General features: G+C 37.0%; 1 protein-coding gene across 4 annotated transcripts in view; it reads right to left on the minus strand.

Annotated features, from left to right (window-relative positions):
• Positions 1–25,132, minus strand: part of HTT (huntingtin) — an 83,448-nt gene that overhangs the window by 53,853 nt on the left and 4,463 nt on the right. Inside the window, exons 2-21 of one of the 4 annotated variants that reach the window (XM_065634910.1) lie at positions 22,687–22,770; positions 22,113–22,233; positions 19,333–19,392; positions 17,309–17,388; positions 16,719–16,857; positions 16,351–16,492; positions 14,765–14,943; positions 14,075–14,279; positions 13,164–13,211; positions 9,867–9,947; positions 9,086–9,450; positions 7,132–7,255; positions 6,703–6,821; positions 5,644–5,755; positions 4,775–4,915; positions 3,938–4,096; positions 3,742–3,839; positions 2,022–2,161; positions 1,221–1,284; positions 719–819 (exon numbers count right to left, since the gene is read on the minus strand). In XM_065634910.1, the coding sequence (XP_065490982.1) occupies positions 719–819; positions 1,221–1,284; positions 2,022–2,161; positions 3,742–3,839; positions 3,938–4,096; positions 4,775–4,915; positions 5,644–5,755; positions 6,703–6,821; positions 7,132–7,255; positions 9,086–9,450; positions 9,867–9,947; positions 13,164–13,211; positions 14,075–14,279; positions 14,765–14,943; positions 16,351–16,492; positions 16,719–16,857; positions 17,309–17,388; positions 19,333–19,392; positions 22,113–22,233; positions 22,687–22,770 (2,562 nt within the window). Of the gene's footprint in view, positions 1–718; positions 820–1,220; positions 1,285–2,021; positions 2,162–3,741; positions 3,840–3,937; positions 4,097–4,774; positions 4,916–5,643; positions 5,756–6,702; positions 6,822–7,131; positions 7,256–8,941; positions 9,451–9,866; positions 9,948–13,163; positions 13,212–14,074; positions 14,280–14,764; positions 14,944–16,350; positions 16,493–16,718; positions 16,858–17,308; positions 17,389–19,332; positions 19,393–22,112; positions 22,234–22,686; positions 22,771–25,132 lie in introns of all 4 variants that reach the window. The other 3 variants (XM_065634909.1, XM_065634911.1, XM_065634913.1) reach the window with 3 other exon arrangements.

Here is a 25,132-nt window from a genome sequence, read left to right on the forward strand (position 1 = left end):
TCTCCCCTGATATTTCCCCCAGGGATATCTGTGTCAACTGAAAACTAATTTCTACCTGAAAAGGACAATTTTTCACCATCTGATTTCAACACAGCAAAACTTAAACATCCAATAAGATCCAGCCTTCTGGAACAATGTTTTCAACTACAGTACACATTTTTTATAAGTTCACTGACAGTACCACCAACCCATGTCCATACTGGATGTTTAAAGGGGCACCTGCAACCTTATGGCAGCTCAGGCAGTCAAGTCTTTCCAACCTTAACACACAACCTGTCACCGAGTAAAGATACAGAAAAACTTCATCTTGTCACTACTCAGTTACAAAATAACTCCATTTCAAAATGAAGTCTCTGAATAAAAGCCACAAATACTAAATATGATGCAACATTAACCGTTTCTCTGCTGAGCTGTTTCTGCAATACAAATGCTTTTAAGTGGTAGAATTAAGGTTTCGTTGCCCTTTGTTATTAGAAATGGACAGCAATTAATAGTCTGAAAAAGCTAGGAAAGAGACTCCTCTGACAATAAAATATTCAAGGAATTCAGTATTAGGTGCTCCCAACTTCTTTAAACATAAAACTCAAGTCTTTGAATTCTAATAAAGAAGCTACCAGCTAATCCTTAGTGTTTGGTGCATTTATCTGGGCAGCAATTGTAACTGCAGTAGGTTTCTAAACTACTTCTTAAAAATAAAAAATAAAACCCCCACATATACCTCATTAATGAAGCTGCAGCTACATGTCTCACTCTTGGATCTTCATCTCCAAGCAGACATATTACAACATTATCAAGAACTCTCTCCTGAAGTTTTAGTAGCTAGAAAATAAGGCAGTACAGTAAAATTAATTTAACATTTTCATAATTTAACCAGATTGTTAAAAGATAGTTTAAAAGTGACATTTCATCTGATACAAGTCTGTAAGACAATCTTTACCTTAAGATTGCCAAATACACTATTTAAATACATAAATGCCAAAAACTTCTTGAAGTTAAAAAAAACACAATAAAAACCACACACATCCCAGATAATACCAAGATATTTGAATCTCAGTAGTAAAGTATCTTTCCAATGTTAACGAGTCTCAGCACACAAGCCTACTTCTACAAAACATACTTAAAACAGCTGTCAGTGTTGACAGATTTTAAACACAAAGTGCTGAAATTGCATTGGTACCTTAATCCAGAAACACAATATACTGAATGAAAAATTTACTTACACCAGTATAATGATGAATACCTCTGTGCAAGCTCTGAGTTTTTCCTTCCAAGAAGCTGACGAGCCTATGGCAAAATAGAATTTAGAGTACATTAGTTAACATTAAATGTTATTTCTCCCTTCAGTGCTCTGAAGGTTCTTTTGGTTTGTTTGTTTGGTTGGTTTTGTTTGTTTGGTTGGTTTTCTAATATTTTTTAAAAACACCACTGCAGGGAAGACATAAGTAGTAAACACACTTTTTGCTACCTTTAGAAAAGATAAGCTATTTGCTAAACTACTATCTGACTAGTGTAACAGAATAATTCCTTTTCTTTAGTTAAAAAAATTATTTACACATTGTGATTGTAATTGTATTTTTTCCCATGAACAGAAAAATCAAACTGTTCTGAAAAGATAGTAACACATTCCAAATATCACTATTCAGAAAGAATCTGATTTTGTATGACTAAGGATAACTTAAAGAATTTTCATAAAAACATGTTTTGTCTTTCAGCTTGGAAGAACCTGTAGAGAAGGAGGGAATGCAAGAAAATGAAGCCATATTCATCTCAATTTAACACAAACTGAGCAACAGAAGAGAGCTGACGAGAATGGAGAACTGGGCATGAAATCCAAGTTAGTTTACAGATTGTGTGGTCCCTCTCTGATCGCATTTAAATAAATTTAGGAATGATCGGTCTAAATCATTTTTATGAAACCTGTCAATGTTTCAGAAGAAACTGCTCCATTATGGTTCCAGTTTCCTATAGAGAGCATCTTTGCACTGCAGTTACAACATCCATTGAAAAATAAAAACACTTACCGAAAATCTACCTCTGCAAGGGTTTCCAGAAGTTCTGTCCTTACTAGCCAGTATGAGCTATTCTTCAGCGTCAGGAGGTCAACAATTAATTGTAAACCTAGTTCACTGTAACTGCTACTACACAAGCTCATGATGCAATGCTGAGAAGATAAAACAACTTTTAGTTATATTACAGGAGAGTTTCTCTCAATCAAAGTATGTAACTGATCATAAAAATCTATTTTATTTAGAATACTAAAATAAGTTATTGCTTATGAGCTAGGAGAAAGTACCAGAGCTAGGTACTGTGCGAGGCTGGGACACTGGCCCTTTTGCAAACTGCTAAAACCTGGTGCTGAATTTGAACTCTGGAGAGGAACCCAAGCCTCAGAAATCAGAAGACAATCCTCCAAAGACTGAGATCTAAAACTCACAGGGCTTGAACTTCACAAGCACTATATTCTTACCTCTTCAAAAACAGTCTCCCCTAGTTTGCCTATAATATTTTCAGACACATGGTCCTAATTTCCAGAAGTTTTTCAAAAAGTCATACCTCCTCATTTTAATGACTACATGCAGAATGTGTGAACTTTGGAAAAACATACAGAACTCTACACTTCTATGTCGTATTTAACTATGCAAAAATATGCGTTCTTGTTCAGGGATTAACCACCTAAAATGCTTTTGAACATTTCTGCCAAAAGGTATAAAGTCAGGTTACATTATATACTGAGAGAAAAAGTCAAAATTGACTAGTACAAATTGCCTGAACTGAATAATTCTAGTGAAGTCTTCTAAAAAGCCATAATCATAATTGTAATCATACATGAAACCACAAACAGTATATACAGTATATCTACAGTATATATACAAACAGTACAATCATGGAACAGAAGTTTAAGGAGATAGCAACATTTAACTAACTGGATTTCCTTCCCTCAGCTGCGTCACCGACCCCTCCTCTCAGCATATGTAATCATACTTTCCATACATTAATTATCTGCATTTTACTAAATGTTACACTTTGCTTCACTGACCCATAAGCCGCAATATGGTCAGCCACCCTGTGCCTCTCCTTGATGAATTAATTTCCTTTGCCCTCCAATTTGTCCTTGTTCTTCTATTTTTTTAGAACATTCCTCAAGGGAAAACTCACTCCACCCTTCTGCACTTTCACAGAACACCTTCCACAGATTATAGAAATAAAATAAACATGCTCTAAGTTCCACTCATAAATTCAGATATCGTCTCTATTTTAACAATTGCCTGATGGGTCTTTTACCCAATTTGAAACACTTTTTTGAGAGTGAGGAAAGTCTCAAGAATTACTATTCCAGAAAATAATCACTATTTTACTTGTCGTTTCTCACATTTCATTTTTGCTCTCCAAATGCAGGTTACAACCAGCTGTCACACGTTCACACTTCCCTTGTTAGGCCAGGTATCCTTTCTATCTAATGCACTCAGCCTATTGTTGGTCAATGTAACATTACGGCTCATACCTGTACACTTATGTCTAGAAATATCATGGTTAGATAACACTGCTAACAAACATAATTATGTTCCAGCTGTTTGTTCCTCTATTTCTGTGACTGAATCCAGGTTTTCTACAATCAAGTTCTTGGGGAAGAAGTCATTTTTAGCTCCACATTTACACACCTGAGCACAGCAGGGCCCTAGTCAACGACTAACATCCCGTGATGTGTGGTGGTGGTGCACATAAACTATTTCTTTTACTTACCCTCACAGCTGTACAAGCCAGCTTGCACGTAACAGAGGACTCATCTTTCAGTGTTTTCTGTAACAGAGGTATGCAGTCTACCAAGGAAAAGAGATTTCCTAACAGTAACAACAACAACAACAAATTAGAGCAATAAAACAAAGAAAAATTTCAGTTACATAAAAAAAGAGAAAATACCCTCAAAAGAAATTGTTACCTGTTGAGCTTCTGACATTTATTAGCCATTTTTCCACATCAAAGCGGGATTTAATGAGAATAGAGTTGACAATTGTTCCACACAGAATGGCAGTAGCTCCTCTAATCTGGGGATCTCCATGGTCAATGTAGTTCAGAATATCTGATACATACTGCTCCTCTAAGAAAATAAGTTACAACTACTTTATTTTAAAAATACTAGTCTTAGACTTAACTAATCCCTAAAAATGTTTCAGTGGAGGTACTAATTACTGTACAATCAATGCCAGCATATTCACAACACACCTGCCCTAGTTCTACCTTTCAGAAACCCCTTGCGTGTAATCTACAGATCATTCACACAATCCAGATCAACGATCACATAGCAAACCGCTAGTGTTTTACCTCAATTGCACACAAAATGCTCTGGGGAAAGCTAAGAAGAGTTTTGGTAAACACTCCACCTTTCCACTATCAGCATCAAACCAGTTGAATGCTCCAGGTCTCTGCTGATCATATTGTAAAATTCATAAAAATGAACCTAATTGGCTTAGAAATCATCTAGAAGATGGCCCGAAATAAATGAAAATAAACCATTTCTAAGATAAATGAACCACTTCTATATAGCAGTTGTAGTAAAACACGTTTCAGCTTGTCAGAAGCTGTACAAGCTCGTCCACTGAAACTTAACTCTTACAACCAAAGAAAAATTACACCACATACGCTACTAGCGTAGACAGCACATTCGTTCCAGTTGGTGCAGTATTAGTTTGCAAACACTAAGCTGGATTTAGAGCTGCACCACTTATCTGAAAACCCAAAGACACTATTAAAATGGAACATGTGAACTGCAACATACCATACTCTTCTCCCATTGCTTCAAGGGGTGTTTTATACAGTTTGCTGAAGAAAGACTCGGGGTGAAGTGCAACAGCTGCTCCAACACAACTTACTGCCAGGGCTTTTACACTCACCCTCACATCTCTATCAGGAACTAAAGCTGGGGAGAAGGGAAAATAAAAAGGGAGTGTTTAAAAGCTTCCTGAATTGTTTTTAAGGTAATTAATAACTCTATGATATAAAAAGCTTAGCCTGGACAAAAAATGTGAAGGCAGAGCAAGTAGTTCCAGTTTATCAGAGGCAGCAGTTATCTATGACTTTAAAAAACAAACAAACAAAATCCCCAACAAATAATGCCACCCACTTCCAACTCACTTCCTTCATTGCTGAGAATACACCTACTAAACTGTCTTTCCAAAAACACTGCATTAGCAGAGCACATGAACAAATAACAGTTTAGAAAAGGAAAAAAGAACAAACATCTTAAATGCTCACTTTGGCCACATATAATGACACATACACACATGCCTGTGACACAGACTTCCCAGCAGAAAAAATGGAATCAGTGGTGTATGCCATAAAGGCTTTCTGGAAAATCACTACCGACATTTTATTACTACGTTGAAAAGGTAAATGACTCCTCTTTTACGCCACAACAGCTCAACAGTTCAAAAGAGGATTAATTGTAAAACGGCATAAATTTTTAAGTATTTTTTGGTTTTTCTGTACTCTGGTGTGATCATTTAAATCAGGGCTGTTAAAGAAAAACCCCACCCCCAAAATCTCCAATAAAGTGAGATTAAAAACCAGACAGAAAAAATTGAGCACATTGCCAATTTTGTGCATTGAGAGATACAATGACCCAATGCGTCTTGAACAGAAACTTACCTCCTTTCTCCCCAGTAAGCAGAAAAGAGGCCGACAGAAGCCTAACGCAGTGCACTAAAGGCGCAGAATTTCCATCGGTGTAGTGACCGATGTCTCCCTTCACCCTGGAGGGCTAATAAAGGCAAATCACATTTTTTTTATACAGATATATATTAATCTTTAACTTAACTAAAATATTAAGCATAACAAGATGTAGAAATACTGCACATCCCCAAATGTATAAAGGCTGTAATACAAAAATTTGTTTAATACGTATTCCAAAAAAGGCCTTAAAATTTAATGCTTTTGGGAGTCTGTATCCAGTATCAGAATTAGTTTAATTTTATCACAGAAACAGCAATTACTCTGTATATTTTCTGAATTACTCAGACTTGCTGTTTGCATCTGAAGGAATCTGATAAACCACTTTTTGCCACCAATGATCTTTAGAAACTTTGTATGAGAAACAATTAATTCCTAAGTTGTTTCCAAAGAAGGCTGACAACCTTCTGTATTTTCACATTTGGAGTTCCCCAGTAGCCCACGCTGATCTAACTCTGCCTGCCACAAACCAAACTCCTTTTGCCCCAGCTCAGAACAAGACCCAAAGCTAAAGTCAAAACCCAAAAGAGGAAATCAGTAACCTGTGGTTAGAACAGCAGGAGCCTCTCCACAGACAGAGAGTCTCAAAGAGCAAGACATAATATCTTCTGAGTAGATCATAAAATTACCTACACAGCTAACGACCGGCACAATGATATTTCGGCTAATAAAGTATCAGTGTACCCTACTAATGCACAGACAAAACGGGCTTGTGTTCTCAGCAGTCTGTGTTCTGCTATGGTTTGGCTAGTGATTGCATAGAAGACATCAACACTTGTGTATTCACTCTGTGTTAAATGAAATTCAAACGATAACTCAGAATTACTGATCAACAGCAGTTATTTTGACCTGTAATGAAGTATACCACATATACAGGCTACCCACATTTACCACTAATTTAAATGATCGTAAGTCTAACTTTCTCTTTAAATTAAATAGTTTTAAACTTTAAACCAGACCACTGTGAATACTTCTTACCTTGTTTTCATGATCACCAGGATCCGCTGTATCTTCTTTTGATGTAAATCTGTCTACGCTGCTGTCAGAAGGCTGCCTACTATGGCTCACAGTTTTCAACAGGTGAGGCTGTTGAAGAGCTTTAGAAAAAGGCAATTCATGAAACATCATTTCAGATGCAAATTAAAAGCACTTCAATTGAACTTAATTATACAAACATGAAAAATAAATTAGCAGTGATGAAAACAAGTGATTCGCTCAAGTGTTAGAATATACTTCTTACTTCACATTTTGCATTTAATCTAGTTGTTTTGCACATCCATTATACGAGCCTTCAGGCCCTTGAAAGTTCAATGGAAGATGCACCTGTAACACCTGCCTTAAAGGTTCCATTAGTTCTGTGTGTCCCGTTCGTGTGTGACCCTGTCCCCCCGCCATTTATCAACATACCAATAGAAGAATTTCTGAAAGACTCTGATGAATCATCTTGGAGAATATTTCCAGCCTCATCTTCCTCATCCTGCAGCTGCCCAATTTGCACTCCAGAATACTGTCCGTCAGCACCTTCCAAAACCTACACAGTGCAAGGACAGGACTTAAAAACAACTTAGCTTAACACACAGCATTAAATCTCAAGCATGCAGTGTTAGTAATCTAGAAATAATTTGAAAGCAAATATGAGCCTGATAAATATTAGCATACAGCTGCGTGCAGGCCCCAAAACAATTCCCTTCTTCCTCCAGCATCTGGGCTACAAGAGGCCATAGTTACATCTGAGAGCTTCCCCCTTGAGCCATGAGCTTGGATATTAACAGCAGGAAAGCCAAACACTTGGTGCAGTGCCTTCCCTCCCTACTCCCTTACCCCAAATGCAACTGTCCCTCATTCTCAGCAGTTACAAATCACAACCAACACCTTTATTGTCACAAATAGAACTTGTCCCTTGCTGTCAAACTCTCCTATAACCTCACTCGTCCTGAATATCTAAAGTCAAACTGAGAACTGTGCAGCACAAAAAAAGGACAAATAAGTTTGAACATCTTTTAATTCCTTCATTCTAAACCAGAGACTGCTAAAATAGGCACTTCTAGAAGAGAGTTTGAGCCTTGGTACAAACGCAATATATAGAATATAGAAAAATAGCCATAAAAGACAAAAATTTGATAGTGATAACAAAAAACAGTAAAAAACATTTCATTGTAAGTTCATCAGAAGACACAACATACTACTTCAGTTACTCCCTGACTTTATAAGCACCTGGAACTTGTTGACTAAAAAGATTGTGTGTGGCTAAGTGGGACAATCACTTAGTCTGTCAATTACAAAAAAACCCACAACTTTGCTTGCAACTACTGCTTATAAATGGTATGTAAACTGACATATGCAACAGTCTGACAACAATTCGCAAGAGCTGCATCTTGTCAATAAATGCAACTTGTCAATAAATGCCTGCTCATTTTGAACTCTGCACTGCCTACATTTAATTCAGAGACAATGCAATTACCATCACTCCTTTGGTTCTTGAATCCTCACCCTTGCAGGACTATTTGCTTATCCTAATTATAAATTTATTGGGTTTTGTAGTGGTAAGATACTATTACTCTTCCAAAGCTACTATCAGCAAACTTAAGTCAAAAGTTTGGTGATGTTTGAAAAGAAGAACTTAAGACATTCTAAGTTTTCCCCTTTTGGCATTTTCTGCTCTTGCTTTGAGTAATTATATTTTGGCTGTTTTTATTACAGCTTCACAATACACTTGCCTACCAGAGACAAGTTTCTTAAAATAGTTATACTGTATGCACACTTCAGGTGTTTAGTAGATATGTAACTGCTACATTAGTAAATCATGCAGGATTCGCTCAGTATAGGAGAAATCCTTAAGATAGAATAAAAAGAAAAAAAAAAAAAGTTGTGTTGTCAAGTGAAAAAGCACAGGCAGAAGATAATGTGAAGCATTAGGTTTTAAAAGTATTCCTTTATCATTCCAAATAGACTGTTCACCCTTTAACACTTCCATTAGTCTTCCTGCACCAAAACAATTATCAATATATCTACACAAAATGAAGGAAATGCTACTAAGAAGATATACTTATGTCAAACCTTTGATAATGACATTCTTCCAGTGAGTGACAATCTATTAATGCCTTCATATGACCTACCCAGTGAACACACTGATTACCAATTTGTAGCTTTTAATTACTGCTGAAGTGAAAGTGTTAAAAGGAGGTCAAGCTCTCCAATGGAGATGTGAGCTGCTGACCTTTCCATTGTTATTAGCTGAGGATAGAAAAGTAGAAGACGAGTAAGTAGATGAATCCAAGTCTGGGCCCTCCATGGAAGAGCTCTGAGATATGTCGGGCCCCTCAGTAGAAGGGGATCCCCCTTCTGCCTGTTGCACACTTACAATTTCAGAACTGTCCGAAGGGGTTACAGCAGAGTCTGGACCTTCTGTAGTAGTCTGAGAGCTATCACTAATTGGTGAGGAAGCTTGTGTACCATCGTTTAAATCCATAGCCGGATCTGACTGGACAGCACTGATCTGGCTGGAGCTTCGACTAAGCACATCATCTTCTTCCCCTTCAGTAGCTGTGCTTGCCAAATCACAGCTGGTCAGGTCTACAGAGTCTGATTGCAACGTATGTTGAGAACGTGGCTGCTCAGTAATGATATCGTGTCCGGTAGGATCAGCAGCTGAACCCCCTGCTGACCCAGCTGTCGATACGCCGGATGAAGAAGCCAGTTCACTGGTTATCTCGCCCTTCATAGAAGCTGCAAAACACAGACATTTATGAGTCAATCCAGTGTTTAAACTTCTGGTTCACTCTTGATATGGACACCACATACGAAGCCACATACTGCATTAGGCTAAGGAAAGTATATAACTAAACAGTTAAACTACAGGTAGGGAAATAGGCATCTGTAAGATGCCATTCCATCTACAGCAATAGCTCAATACGACAACTATCCATTTAAAAAAATATGCAGTCCACTTCATTAATTAAGTATAAGATTTATACCCAGAAGTATTTATGGTTTCAGTTTTGTTAACACATCTTCTGAGTGTCCTTTGACTTCCCAGTCCCCATAACACATCACTTTCATATTTTACACAGCGCAATAAACAAATAGATTTGTAGTGTAGAGCAACAGAGGTTGATTGCATTGCTAAAGGGAAAGTCAGCTACCTGCAAACGATGCAGAGCTGACATCTGATCGGGTTTCAGCATCATCCTCCAAACCTTCTTCTTCACCAAGAAGTATTTTACCTAAGAAGTGATGTAAAAGAAACCTTTACGGTTTTCCAAAGCTACAGTCAACTTGAAATGCTGAACAGCTGGAGTCAGTCGGATGTGAAATCTATTTTTAAAAAGTGTATCTAAATAATATTTTAAAGCTATGACAGTCAACAGATGGAAAAGAGAAAACTATGAAAAGAGTGAATATCCAGTCCCTCACAAGCTGATCAGGAGAGAAACAGCAGTGACAAGGAAACATACAGTTAAGTAATTTTATTTAACAGTGTAACCACTCAGGAAACTACCTATGACCTTATTCATTCTGGTTTATTTTGTGGATGATGTTTAAGATACCACTAATTTCATCAAGTATGTCCTGTTACTAAGGACAGGATACCTGGCATCTGGACATCTGCCTTCAACTCAGAAGGTCATTAAAGCACCACAAGTCATAGAATAAATAACCTCTTCCTCCTTAAGGCTACAAAAATTATCAAAGGTTACTTGCGGTTTGTGGTTTGGAACTCCAGTGATAACGGAATGGAAAATGCCTGGGGGAAGAGCATCACAGACTAGAAGCACAGGATGACATAAGTGGGACAGGGTGATGAACCATGGACAACAGCCATTAAGATCCAGGGACTACTAAGGCAAAAATCTTCAGAGGAAAAATGAGAACCATTTATAACCTAACACAGCCATCACAGAGTTCTCCTACTCATGGAGTAATAGCCATTTAAAATAAAGGCAGTGGAAAGAGAAAGATACCTGCAGCTGCACACCTCCTGGGAACAAGGCAAGGACAAAGTGCACCGGCCAGTCTGTAACTGGGACAGGACACAGGGTGCAGAGGGAGCTGCTCAGCCTGTCCCTCTGTGTCTCACAAGTCACTTGCTGAGACAGAGGGATTCATGACAACTGCTTTGAGATTTGCCTTTTAAAATAAGCTTCACTGGTAGCCTAAGATTCACTCTGCAAGATACCAATGTTCTCATAACTCCAGGTGAATTCCTTTGCATCTCATGTAAGTTACCGGGGGGTAAAAAAGCATAAGAGACTTTTGCATTAATTTCTCTATCACAACTGCTTTCATACACAGCAGTAACACTGTAGAATTGTCTTCCTCTGAAAAGTATGTTTTATGCTATTCAAACCTGTAGGGCAGAAAAGTAACCATTACATTTCCATGTATGTTCTAGGTAAAATAACAGTAATTGAGAACTACGCTCTTCTGCAAAAGAATTAGTAAAATCCTGCTAAGAGTTCCCAACAGAAAGCATGAGACAGTATTTTCTTCTCTATTCTTTCTCACATTTACATCCATTTCACTGAAACAAACCAGGATATTCTGCTTTCCACAGCTGATCATATTTAAAAGTGAAAGAGGAAGGACACTGAAAAACTTTAGACATATTAGGCCTTGTGTGTTTAAATGAGGATATAAAACAAGCTGCATGATACTTTTCCACTATTTGAAAAAAACAAAACTAAAACCCAAAAAACAGTTAAGATGCAGAACACAGGCTTTCATTTCAAAATTAGTTTTCAGCCTTTTTTGCAAATACTTTTCTGAAGGTGAAACATAAACCAACAAAGGCCAGCTGCTCAAAACTAAAGTTGGTCTGAAGCAGAAGGACTGAAAAGACACAGAATATCCGAGTTCTGAGGTCAAGGTCACAGATCTCTGTAGATCAGCCCCACTTTACACTCCCAGCCAACGGCAGAAGTCTATGACTCTGTAAGGCAGTAGACCACAAAACAGCTTCAAGCAGAAACAGGGAATAGGCTTTATTTTCCCTTCTTTCTACAAGGGAGAGTAGCAGGAAATGAACAATTCACAATTTGAAATTCAACCTCTACAAAACACAAAGTCGTGAATGTATTTCTTCAAATTCATTTATGCCATTTTTTAGATCACAAAATCTTCATGCCATGATCTTGAAAGAGGATAGAAGCTGATGACTCTTACGTGGTTATCAGTGAGTGGAGGAAAGGTTAGTGTTTTAACAAGTATTTTAATTTAATTTACATTATATTATTAATACTTCAAAGTTACACTGAAGACTACTAATTCAAAGTATCAAAATGATGATTTACCATTTTTCATTCAGAAGTGTGATGTGTTATTCTGGTTTGTTGCATTCTGTCTCACCTTTGGATGTTGCAGCACTATCTACTCTCAGAACATCCTTTCTTTCACTCAGTCATTTCTAAATTAGAAATTATCACTGCATCCATAAGCACTTCCCACTATTTCACATATGGGTATATTCTTAAAGCATACAGGTATATTCTTTAAGCATTAGGAGATTCCTTGCACACAAAGATGGGAGAAAATGTTTGGAAAAAGTACAAGCCAGTTGTTAAAATAGTCCTTAAAGTTTGTACAATCTTATTTAGTCTTAAACTGGTTTTCTTTTCAGTATTGCACATCTGTCTTCTTACTGGGCTTGGACTGACTGACTGTCCATGCTGACACTGCACTACACTCACACACAGTTCCACTGCAGTAGTAACATTTTGCTCCCCAAAAGCAGGTGATGAAACTGCTACACAGTTGTATCTACAGTGATTCTAGTACTGATATGACTGGTTTTAAGCAGAGGGTAAACGTGTAACTAGGTATCGAGTACATTCATCTACAAAGTGGGAAAAGAATACTTCAGAGCAAATTGTATTTTTAGAAATCCTGCTAAAAGAATTATCTATTGAAGAAAGAAATCAAAATATACACAGTAAGACATAAATTAATAGCATTAATCATCCAGAACAGGAAAAGAAACAAAAAAGCATCATATCAAAGCATGCAAACATATACATGCATTAGTGAAAGAAGGAGGGGAAAAAAAAGGCCTATCAAAACCAGGAAGGTTAACTATTTTGTGAGTTAAAGGTTAAGTATTACTATCAAAAGGAAGAATGTCCTGTTCAGATAGATTATTTTTAGATGTGTTCTTCAAAAGTGAAAATTGCATCAATATTCATCACTATAATCTTGCCACTGAACTACAGCAAAAATAAGAATTATACTGCTTTGAATAATTTTAGAATATCTTGATTGCAATACCAGAAATCACATCAGAATCCTTAAGATTTACAGTGACTAAGCTCAGCTGATGACACAAAGGCAATTGTGAATGAAGAGCAAAATTCGGCAAGACAATGAAGTGGGGAGGGGGGAGAAAAAAAAAAAGAAAAAAAATCAGAAAGGAATGCAATTAAAGATTTGTTTCTGAAAATAATCACCTTTATGCTTTCTCGCAAGAACAGGGCTGCATGAAGACCCCCCTCCAGCTGCAAATCACAGAAAGTAACACATCAGGGCAAAGACAGAGCTGCTGAAATCATGAAGGAATTCTAATAGCCACAAATGGGAAGGAAAAAAAAAAACCAAAACCAAAACAACAAAACAGCGAACCAAAGCCAGGAAAAAACAGCTTTTGAAGTCTAAGTTTTATGGATCATTCACCATCAAATGACTTTTTGTTCTTCTATGCCACTTGTGCAAAGTTTGCTTTTAAAAAAAAATGCTCTAAATTTCACTGCTATGATTGCTTCTGGCTAATGAATTACCTTCTAATAGCAGCAATATTAGAATGATCCATTAGTTCAATAGAGTCCAGAAATTTATTCTTTTGAAACAGGTAAGTAGCAGTTAAGAGACAATTTTAAGAACATGCACTTCACACACAAGAACACTGATAGCTGATTTTAAAAGTTGTGGATAAACTTAAGTCATGCTTTCGTTTCATGCTGGTTTTGGTATTCAGCAAGGAGTTCTCAGTTAATATAAATTCTGATTAGATTAGCTTTTTAGGAATCACAGTTGTCAGACGCTTGGTGAGAAGAACATTAATTTTGTGGCAAAAAGAAAAAAAAAAAAAAACCTGTCAGAGTTAAGTTGCTCTGTGAAACCAAAAAATCCATCAACACAAACTGTAAAAAACGACTCTGAAGTTTGTCATTACCCAATGAATGTATACCCACTCAAAGCAAGGAGGGAAACAAAAGTTTTACTGTATCTGAGGTAAAAAAACCCCTCATGCATAATTGTATACATCTCATTTTATCCTTCACAATTTTGGCTAACACTGAGAAATACAGTCGGTGACGTATGTTCATCTCTGTTTACTGAAATTACCAAAAATATAGCTTACCTATAAGTTCCACTATGCTCCCACTGCGGTTCCTGCTGGCAGATTCGTCTTTGGATACACTGACCTGTGCGATGCCCCCTGAAGTGGTCAGGGCATGGAGAAGTTCAGGTGGTGGCGTTCTAAAGAGCTGTTGCAACAATTCTAAAGCTCCAGTCACAACATTATGGTCCTGATGCTGGGTGTAATGCAGAGTCAATTCATAAACCTAAAACCCAAAGTACTGCAATAAGACATCACATAGTATTTCTTCTCACATATCACATTAAATTTCAGTGGTGCATTACAAATCACTGATGTATACTATATCTAATCTTCACCACCTTCTTCCAAGGTGAAAATGTCAATTAATTGTAGCCATTCAACTGCCTTTTTGGTAGAAGCCTATTGTTTCTGTTTATTGTTACAGCAGAAGTAATCACAAAGAACACTGTAACAATTATGAAGTTCTTCAGCTCCTTTAGGAACACTTAACAAGTACTGCTGATGCATTTTTCTGGGATTTCAGGTCATTAACGTTATACATCAATAATTCCAGTCACTGGACCAACTATAATTTACCGAGGTGAAAAGGAATTCAAGAAAAGAATTCAGAATATTCAACACCAGACTAGTGCTGTATCATTCTACATGCAAGATTTCTTTTCCTTCCAATTAGTACTTTTCAGGTTAGGGTTATTATTCATATTTTACCTGTATAAGTTGTTCTGGTGAAGGTGAAATCTCTGTTTCTTTTCTTGTTACGCCAAAACTGCCTTTCAGGCTGGTATCCTTTACTTGTTGTTGCAATAAAGGTATGAGATACCTTAGTGTAAGTAAAACACCCAGAATTAAAAGAGTAGGATGATCATCTTCTACAGGAACCAACAAGCCTGGGGGTAGAAAAGCAGCAGCAAAATCACTTATTGACAGTGGTCGGTTTCAAATGCTACTTCATGTAGTCTGTATCAATGCTTTCTAAATGCAGAAACACTTGAAAATATGCATTATTTAGTATTTCTGACAATGATTTAAACAATGTGGGAGAACAGCCAGAGGACCTTGTCTAACCTTCCCTCTTCCCTATCTCTCTTTGCTCAATAAAATGACAAATATTATTTTTCATAATACCTGATGCTTTCGCCAAGTGATCTTGACTCTCATTACCTGCCACCTCTCTCCACTTGGCAGCTTTAGGCCAAGCATAATTCCCTCACATACACACAAGCTACTATTCTAATGAATGACATTTACACTTATGCCTCCTCCCTCAAGTACTGGGAACCTTGTTCCATATACCTACCTGCTAATCCCAGAGTCAAACCCAAAACATATTAAGAACAAATGTAAGTTAATGTAAGAAAACACAACCTTCTATTAAAAAAAAAAAAAAATCAGATTCAATTCATGGATTTTCTGTTAGTGCTCCTGTCTGAATTCAATATCATTGCCAGGACAGAATTTTAAAAAATAAATAAATAAATAAATAAAATAAAAAAGAAAAATAATAAAAAAAATTAAAAAATCACCTTTGACCCAGAAAGAACAAAGCACATCAGTTTCAAGTCACACAGAGTAAAGAAAGGCACTATGTGGCATTCGAATCTTTCACCTGTTCTTAAAAGCAGCAAGGCTCACAGATGCTTTATGTATCTGTTGGTCTTCCTTACCTCTCCTTCTGCAATATAGTCTACATAGTAAAGAACTCCTCATCAGGAACAAAACTGAGGCAAAAGTTTCCACTACGATCCTGTCTCGTCATTGCAAAACACCCCAAAGACCACACAAACTTCCCAGCTGAAGAAATATGGAAGCAATACCTGATGTGAAGTTCTGTGCTTTTAAATAAAAAAAGTCATTACTGGGCTAAGTTAAGTTTTCAAAGAATCTACAAGGTACTTCTTCTAAAAAAAGGTTCCAGGGTATGTGTTCATGACCCAGAGAACAGCAGTCATGGCCTCCACCTCAGACCTGCTGCACAACACATCTTCATAGACTCCTGAGCAAGTTCTTCCAGAATCACTAAACCTCCTTGTTTTCCAACAGGCTACCTGCTTCTCTAGCTTTGGCTGTTTCTTTTCAACATTACTGACTTAGCATAGCAGCACACAGAGAGATACAAATAGCTTTAGTCATATGTTCATCTAAATACAAAATAGAGAAAGCATTAGCAGTCTGTTAGTCTAGGTATCCTTGCTTTGCCTGAAAACCTCTCACAAACGAAAAGCATCTTAGACAGGAAAAAGTTTCATGTTACTTACACCTCAAGCAAATTTGATTTATTTTTTCCAGAATCTTACCTAAAAGTACATTCAATAACCAGGCATAAAAATACTGCATTCTCCGCGAATGTTGACAGATGCTTACTGCTGCTCCTGCTGCTGTTCGACGGATAGTAGGGGAGCTGGATTTAAGATTAGCTATGAAAGCCTTCAATAAAACCTAAAAAAAAGATAACTTACTTAACTTCGTATGAGAAAGGAGACAGAAGTGAACTTATAAGTCAGCAAACATATTTCATTCATTCAAAGCATTACTTAACATACATCAAGCAAGGGCAATCTTTGCCTTAAATCGGACACGCAGCTGTAACATCTGATAGATAACCTCGATAGCTTACTGTGCTTTGAGATGTAACAGGGAGCACTAAAAGGTTAAGGAAAGATACCTTAATCTCATTGTCGTTTGCAAAGTTGCCAAACGCTGCCATGATTTTTGGTATTGCCACAGCTAGCGTCTCTTGTACCGATTCTTCGGGTCTCTTACTTATTCGTGTTAGACAGGGTAAAAGGTTCACTAAGTACGGCCTAAGTATGGCAAAGGAAAAAAACTAATTTGAGACCAAGAACAACATCCCCAAATTTGTGTTATCACTAAATAATAAAAAATGAACCTGTTAGCTACACAGCATGTAAAAAAAATATATATATATATACATATACACACACACAACGGTCTTCTGAGTAAAATTTGCAGACATTAAGATAGAACTAAAGAGAATACACTTTAAAAAACGCACACAAGTCGCGGTCTTCACAAGTTTTTCCCCGCTTCCCCCAGAGTCATGTACAGCACAGAACTCAAACTCCACTAAAAGAAAACCAGCTAATCAAATAAAGCTACTTCAGAGAGAATGAAGTGAAAGGAACTCCTCCAACCTCCCAATTACACATTTAAAACTTGAGAATAGTAACATTTCGTTAATAAGCATATTTCATTACATATTCTTTGGACTGCTTATTAACAGGATGTGTTTACCTGCACTTTTGAGGACGAACTAGATGGGCAAGCTCAGCAAATCTCCAGAGTGCAGCACGTAGACTCCTGGAAGCACCATTCTAGACAGAGCATATAATTGTTACGTTTCATCAAGCAAAACCATTTCCTAAAAAATAGCTATAATATACAACGCTATATAGTTTTATACCATTTTACTCAAATTAAAATGTAAGGCGCCTGGAAGCCATAAATTTCCTTTAGCCAAAAGGAAGTCAAGTCAGCTCCATGACTACCTTGATTTTTCTAGCTGATACTAGGAATTTTCTCAATGACCAAAAAGAATCATAAGGAACACCAAGAAAGAGAAGGAAACATCTGAGATCTCCACTCTGCTGAAATCTGCTTAAAATACCACAGAGTAAGTCATCAACCAACAAAGAAACACTGATGATGTGATAGTCTAAATCACTGGAACACTTGCAGAGCTATAAATGCAGCATAAAATTGACAGCAGTGTGGATATGCAAATAAATAATGTTCAGCTCCTGAGTGGAACAAAAAAATCCCAAAATATGCACATACTGATCTGTATCACTTCAGAATGGCTTGCATCCTGAAGTTTAGTATCTGTCTATGTTGACACTTCCAGCTGTGTACCTGACTTGAGTCAGAATGCCTTCAGACCCAGCGTCTAAGGTTCTAGTAAAGCTCCTTAGTACTGTTAGAAACACAGAAAATTATAGAAGTCAACAGATGTCTAGCAGAAACTGTGCATCTAATGTAGCTCGAACCTAACCAAAATGCTTCTCAAATCAAGTCCCTCTGAAGACAGAGCTGAGATGTTTAGAAACTGTCATTTCTTTCTTATTTTCTTCAGCTGGTATATTAAAGGTGCATGGTCTTGTTAGCATGACAAGCAAAAGTAACTTGCATCTGAATTACAAAATGTGCATTTTTCAGGTTCAGAGACAAACAACAGATTCTGGCATGGCTCCTAAAGCGATTCAACTGATGCACAATAAAATTCAGTCTGCTGGGTGCTTCTGTTATGCCTGCTACCTCTCTCTCATCTCTGCCATGAATCCGAGAGCAACTATTCAAGAAGCACACGCCACCTGAACAACAAAATATTTCCTCTTGCACCTGGTCATACCGTGCAGAAACTTCAGAGGGATTTTTGTTTGTTTTTAAATTTTGCATGACATTAAAGTACAACAACACAGTAGGATATTCATACAGGGCCTACAAGTAGCCCACATTTGACAGAAGAAAAACTATTTACATAGCTTTTGTTATTTATTTTATTTTCTGTAGTTCTATTATTCCCAAAGAAATATAACAAAAAGCAATAGCCTTACTGTCTGACAAATAACACCTATATTTTCTCTCTATACAAGTCTTGCTATATGTTTATAGATGCAAGAGATGTGATTTCAATGATACTGGCCTGAATAAAGCATTTTTCTTTTGTAGTCATATATTTATGAAAGGCTATTACTAAAATTCTTTCCATGGACACAGTTAAACTGTGACTTTCGGTGCAAAGAGAAATGCTTCAGTATTTCTACCTATGCTTCTTACATGTATACATCGCACACAAAACAAAGCAGTTAAAGCTTCTATCAGGTCACTTCAGGTCTCGATCAAATGATTCCCCCAAGAAGTTCTGTCAAATTAAGAATGTCACTATCCTCTACCTACTTTTCGCCACCCTTTTGCTTAAAGTTACTCTTTCCAGCTCAGTCAGTGGAGCAAACATGATGAATATGCCTTATTCATTTGAGCGCAGAGTCACTAAGGTTAACTCAGACTGCAGTTCACACCAAATGCTCACACATCTTCTGCCAGATAAGCTTTCAGGAGTGGTTAAATCCAAACAGTGGGGCCAATAGTGAGAACTGGGTAGAATAATACAATAAACAGTCACAGACCCTTCCAGAGTGAAGCTTTGACCTTGATCTTAAAAGACTTACACTATTTATTTACACTAATGCCACATCCCAATATACTAACACACTTACTAAACACCATATTTCAAAAGGACACGAAAGAAAGAAACTCACCTTTTTAATCTCTTTATACAGTTCTAATTGTAACCTAGGAAGATTGGAATCCATCAAAGCCTGCAATAAAATGCATTGAGAATGTACTGTATCAGAGGGGAGGCACTTTACAGGAATCATGTCACACTTGCAATAAAATAGCTTCAAAAAAAGGCACAGAACTGCCCCTATATATGATGTATAACTAGGAAGGTGTGAAATACTCAAAAGGGACGCTTTTATCTTTCACACAAACACAAACCAGAAATGCAGACAAACTAACAGTTATTTGCAGTTAATATTGACTGCTTCACCCATTCGACCTAACGAAGGCCATATGGGATCAGACTACAGGCAGAGCCAACTTAACGTGCTTTCTGGCCATCACCAGGAATAGATACTCATTAATAGAACATTAAAACACAAAAATAGTATTCACAAGCAACAAGAAGTATTCCCTGCTATACATCCCCATTGTCAAGTAGCCTCCTACTATTTCTCAAAGTGAGGCTGTATTTGTACCATTACCTTTAACAGCCCTTGAAAAACCTTTCTTTTGTGAATTATCCTATTTTCTGCATCCACTTATTACAAGGTGTTCTGGACAGCAGAAGTATCACATCCCAGGATCTAATCAAGTATAGTGTGACAAAGCACACACCGTACTTCGAACCTGTGGTCTGGTTAAGAACTGGGGTACATGAAATGAAAGTAAGCGCTGAGAAGTGGTAATTTTCTGTCCACCTCAACTTGACCATTCTCCTTCCATCTTGCAAATAGCACACCTTGTCTACACTGAAGCGTTAGCATTTTAATTATACTAATGAGCATAAACTCCAAACAGACAGTTACACAAGTAACGCTTACATCTGTATTCTTATATTTAAAGAGAGAAAATATAAAGCATCTTTCTGGCAACAGAATTAGTCTCCAAAATGCCTGAGGTTCCAAAAAACTGAACGTTGACTCATGTGCAAGCTGAGGGGCCCAATGCTTCTGTTCCGCTCATCGCAAGCATCACTGTCATTTGCATGACCAAAAATAAAACTACACATATTTTTGTCTCTGCATTTACTACACATATTTTTGTCTCTGCATTTATACACAAGAGAGCATCTGCCTAAACACTAAGTTGCTTCCACACAGCATAAAACTGAGAAACTGAATACACACTATGACCAGCTTCAATAACAGTCTGACACATCTGTGTGCTCGGAATACCACAACTATTACTATTTCATAGCTGTGACCAACTGGCAGGCTTAATCACCGACAGAAGGCTCCATCATTGCAACATCTTTAGAACAGAACAATCTACACACGAAGATTTGAAAAAAATTACATTTTTCAGGTTACCTTGAAACATGTCAGAAAGCAACAATATTAAACAGATCTGTGAATTAAAGAGGTCATTTTTTATACCAAGCCTACAGTAGAGTGTGGTAGAAAGAAGGAAATAAGTTTGCATTCTTTAAAACTGTTTCAGAGCATTTTTTAAAGCAAATTAAGCTACATAATGATGTATGCACTTCACAGAGTGCTAAACTCCTACAAATGGAAAAACATTTAGACCATAATGAATAGAGCAAAATGCTAAAGGGCAAAATAAAACAAGCAAAAGACACTTGTACTTCTTCATTCCCTATCATTTTGGAATACACTACCTAATCAGAAAGCTTTTTCCATACAACTTTCAGCCACAGGCTCAACCCTCAAAACTTAATTCATTCAGATATGAAACAAATAGAACTTGACTGAGAGAAATCCCTACAGAAATAGGGAAGTTGCTTCTACAAATCCCTTCATGCTAACAAAAATTATTATTTGCATATTTCTAAAGCACTTGAATTTTGCATCAACTAGAATAATTATGCCGGTACATTGACTCAAAGGTCAAGTATTTCAGAAAACAAAAAAAAAAAGGGCAGGTGAAGGTAAACTTGTCCTGGAAGCAGCAACTCACAGCAATTACTGAAAAGGTTCATTTTAAGATACTTTGAATCAAGATTTAGACCTTCCCTGACCTTATACAAATGCCCACCTGCTGTTGTCCAACAAGCCCTTCTTTCTGGATCACAGTAAGGTAATAAACAATCTGCAGAACACCAAATTTATCCTTATTATTGCCTAAAAGCTCCTCCTCCAAGTCACAGCAAATCACACTACCTGAATTACAGCATACTACTAGTTTGAAACAAAAAGCCACTACATTTTTCAGTCAGCTTTTACATAATATTTTTACCTTTCCTCATGTTAAGTATCTTTATGTTTACAGAACAATAATAGAGTATTCCTCCCACACAACAAGATGATTTTAGAAAAGCCCACGTTCTCGTCTTGGTTAACTTGAAGAGAATAAAGTTAATCACAGAATCACAAAGTGTGAGGGATTGGAAGGGACCTCAAAAGATCATCTAGTCCAATCCCCCCGTCAGAGCAGGAACACCCAGATGAGGTTACGCAGGGAGGCGTCCAGGTGGGTTTTGAATGTCTCCAGAGAAGGAGACTCCACAGCCTCCCTTGGCAGCCTGTTCCAGTGTCTGTCACCGTGAAGAAGTTTCTTCTCATATTTAAATGGAAAACGAACAACTAAAGAAAAGAACAGCTTAGAACAATGAATGACAGAAGAAAAGTTAAATATCTTGATAAGGGCATAAAAAGCTCTACTAAATTCTGTATGTGCTCTTAGGAAAGAAGGTTCCTTAACCTCTTACATTAAGAGATATTATCAACAATAATCAAGCAACTAAAAGAACATCAAGAAGAGGTAAAATCTGGTAGTACAGTATATAAGTTCTTACTTTAATAACTTTGTTAAGGCATTCATCAGCAACCATCCGGACATCAGATTCTGCATCCTCACTGCAGAGGAGAAAGAGTTCCATAGCAATCCCCAGCAGTTTCTGAAATTCTGGAGAATTTCTAAATAAACAAACATTAGGAAATTACAATGAGCACTATGAAAAACAAACACCAATGCTATTTTTGAGGGGGCTTCAGAATCCAACTGCACATGTATTATGCACAGTTATAGAAGAGAAGATGACATTCAGTGGATTAAAGCACTTCATTAGGAGTTGGGAGATAATTTCCCTGCTCTTTCCTACATAAGCCAGTAAGGTATTTGACCTCTGTGACTCAGTTGCGATAATGCCTACTCTACCAATGCTTAAACAAAATTACTTTTTAGATTTTGGGTTGGTTAAAAAAAAAAAAAAAAAAAAAAAAAAAAAACAAACAAAAAAACACTCTGCCATTTCAATTTTAAACGGGAGTTGAGCATTTAAAATCAGCAATTATCAGGAAGCCTCCAAATAATGAACACTCCAGACTAGTTATTCACAATACTGCAATAAATGAAAGACATTGTCTTACCTTAAGGACTGGGCAACTATGTTTTCACATATTGTCAGACAATGATTCACTCGATCCTTCTTGGTAGCTGATAGTTCTTTCTTTCTAAAAGAAGAACACAACAATAAGGAGTTTGAGACGAGACTTCAAAACTGAGCAGTGACCATCTAGACAGAAAAGACTAGCGACTATTTACAGGAAAAAGATGCACCCTCTGGACATGATATCAACAGCTGTATACCAACCACCCATAGTCCCAGGACTTCATATATTAACCGCTGCTGAGAGCACACTGGCATACAAGCAAAGGGAAGGATCCAAACCCAGAAAAAGAATGAACCATGTAAGAGGGAATGCCATACTAATTCCATAATTTTCACTGAGAAAATATTTGGGAAACAAAACTGAAGAATGAAGAGGAGCAAAAGGAAAGGAAGGAAAAAGTAGAGCAGATCAAGAACAAAGCTAAAATAAAGGAAATTAGAGAAAGAAAATATTGGGGAAAATAAGCCATGAGAGCAAGTCCTGTAGACCTAAAAATACCACTTTTAAAAAGACCTTCACACATAATATCACCTTAGACTTTTTATCTGGCAAGGTTTTGAAACTTAGAATTCTAATAAATCAACCTTTTTGTATCTGAACTGGAAAGGATGCCGAGGTAAATCCTATCATATGCCACATTCTTCCAAGTGGTTTTGTAATTACAAAAATAGCAAGGCTCTAGGCACAGTCTATGCTCACCGAGAAGAATGTCCCTACAGTAACACTTGGTAGAGTCCAGGAAAGGCCAAGCTTAGACAATTCCCAACAAATGAGTGTAAAATGAAGAGAATAAAATTCACAGAATCAAAGAACACATATCTAAAAGTGATGCAGAGCACCATATGAAAAGCTTCCATGTTGCAAAATTTGTTTAACATGCACTTCAACATGATATTAGCTCCTATAACCCTTTACGGCTGAGTCGAGAACAGAAACTTCTGCCGTGCTCCACCTCCCACAAAAGAATGGAAAAAAAAAAGCGAGGTTCACAACTATGACTGAAGTTTTATTTCATTGTATGTATGCAGTGTCTCTTACTCCTAACTTTACCGACACAGAATCACTTCTAGGAAAGCAGACATTACTTTTAAATAATTAACTAGCAGCAATACTGGAGCCAAATTGCACACCCAAAGGTACCTCCCCTGTATCTGCTTCGCAATGCAGATGGATCTGCTCCTTCACTCACACTCACAGAGAATCTTCCCTTTGGTTTTCCAAGTGAAAATTGATCATCTGTATTTTAAACATTTAATTTTGTCTTAGCAAAAATAGCAAAACCAAATAGCAAAACGGTGTTTCTGAACTAGAAGTTGGAAAACAATGTGAACAGCCTTGAGATACATTAATATAGTTAACATTAAGGACCAACAGCAACTAGCCAATAAGCACATTAAGCTAACTCAAAATATATTGTAGACAAAAATTTTGAAGAATTAACCTATAGTATTTAAGAGCTTCAGCTCAAGTAATAGGACAGGTTTTGAATGAAGTCATTCTTTGCAAGTACCCCCATCCTTTTTCTTCCCTCATGTTGGAAGTGGGAGGCTGAAAAGTGTTTGCTCCCAACATTTCAGTTTTTCTCATCTCACTCCAGAAATGTTTTTCATTTTTAAAAAGTTTAAGGAATAGTTCTGAACGAAACTATTTTTTTCCACTATAATTTGGCAGTATTTTGTTTAGGTAAGTCTCAGCATCCCTCAAAGTGGACGTCTTCTTTGGCTTGTGTTCGTAAGCAACTGGCAGAATATGAGCAGCTAATTTGAATTTGATCAAGACACACAATGTCTCTCTCTCTATCTTGAAAAAGCACCACAGAGTCTTTAACAGCACTTCCAGATCACTTCTAACAAAAGAGCAAATACTTCCTACAACATCCAGCTGATTTTGCAACTTCAGCACCATTGATATGAACAGGGACCTAAGAAACTAAATAAATCATTTCAACTTCTATGATAATTTTACCTGGCATTGTCCACATCTCTTAGGAGCACCGTTTTCAGTACGCATTCAATCCCAGAATAAAATGGGCACGTCTGAACTTGCCCATAAACTCACTATTTGAGATACAAAACACATTAAAGATGTTGCTGAATGAGACTGCTTTCAGAATAAAGTTCTTTATTATCTACACATAATATAGCCCTGAGCAAGGCAGGCAGTAGCGTTCAATACTACTCAGACTAGTATGGATCAATGTCTTCAGTAGATTCCTGTAAACAGAGAGCTCACTTAACACTCCCATCCACCACCTCACTGAAATAAACAACTTTTAAAATGGAAAAGGCCTGAATAGAGAAAATTTAATGGGAAAACTTAGAAGTAATGCATGTAGGTAACAAGTTACCATTTAAACTGAAATAAGAGAAACTAGAGGTGAAGACTATCAGTTACTATCTGAAGGGAAGGAAGAACAAACATT

This window comes from Caloenas nicobarica, chromosome 4 (genome assembly GCF_036013445.1).
Source record: "Caloenas nicobarica isolate bCalNic1 chromosome 4, bCalNic1.hap1, whole genome shotgun sequence".
Classification (NCBI taxonomy): Eukaryota; Metazoa; Chordata; class Aves; order Columbiformes; family Columbidae; genus Caloenas; species Caloenas nicobarica.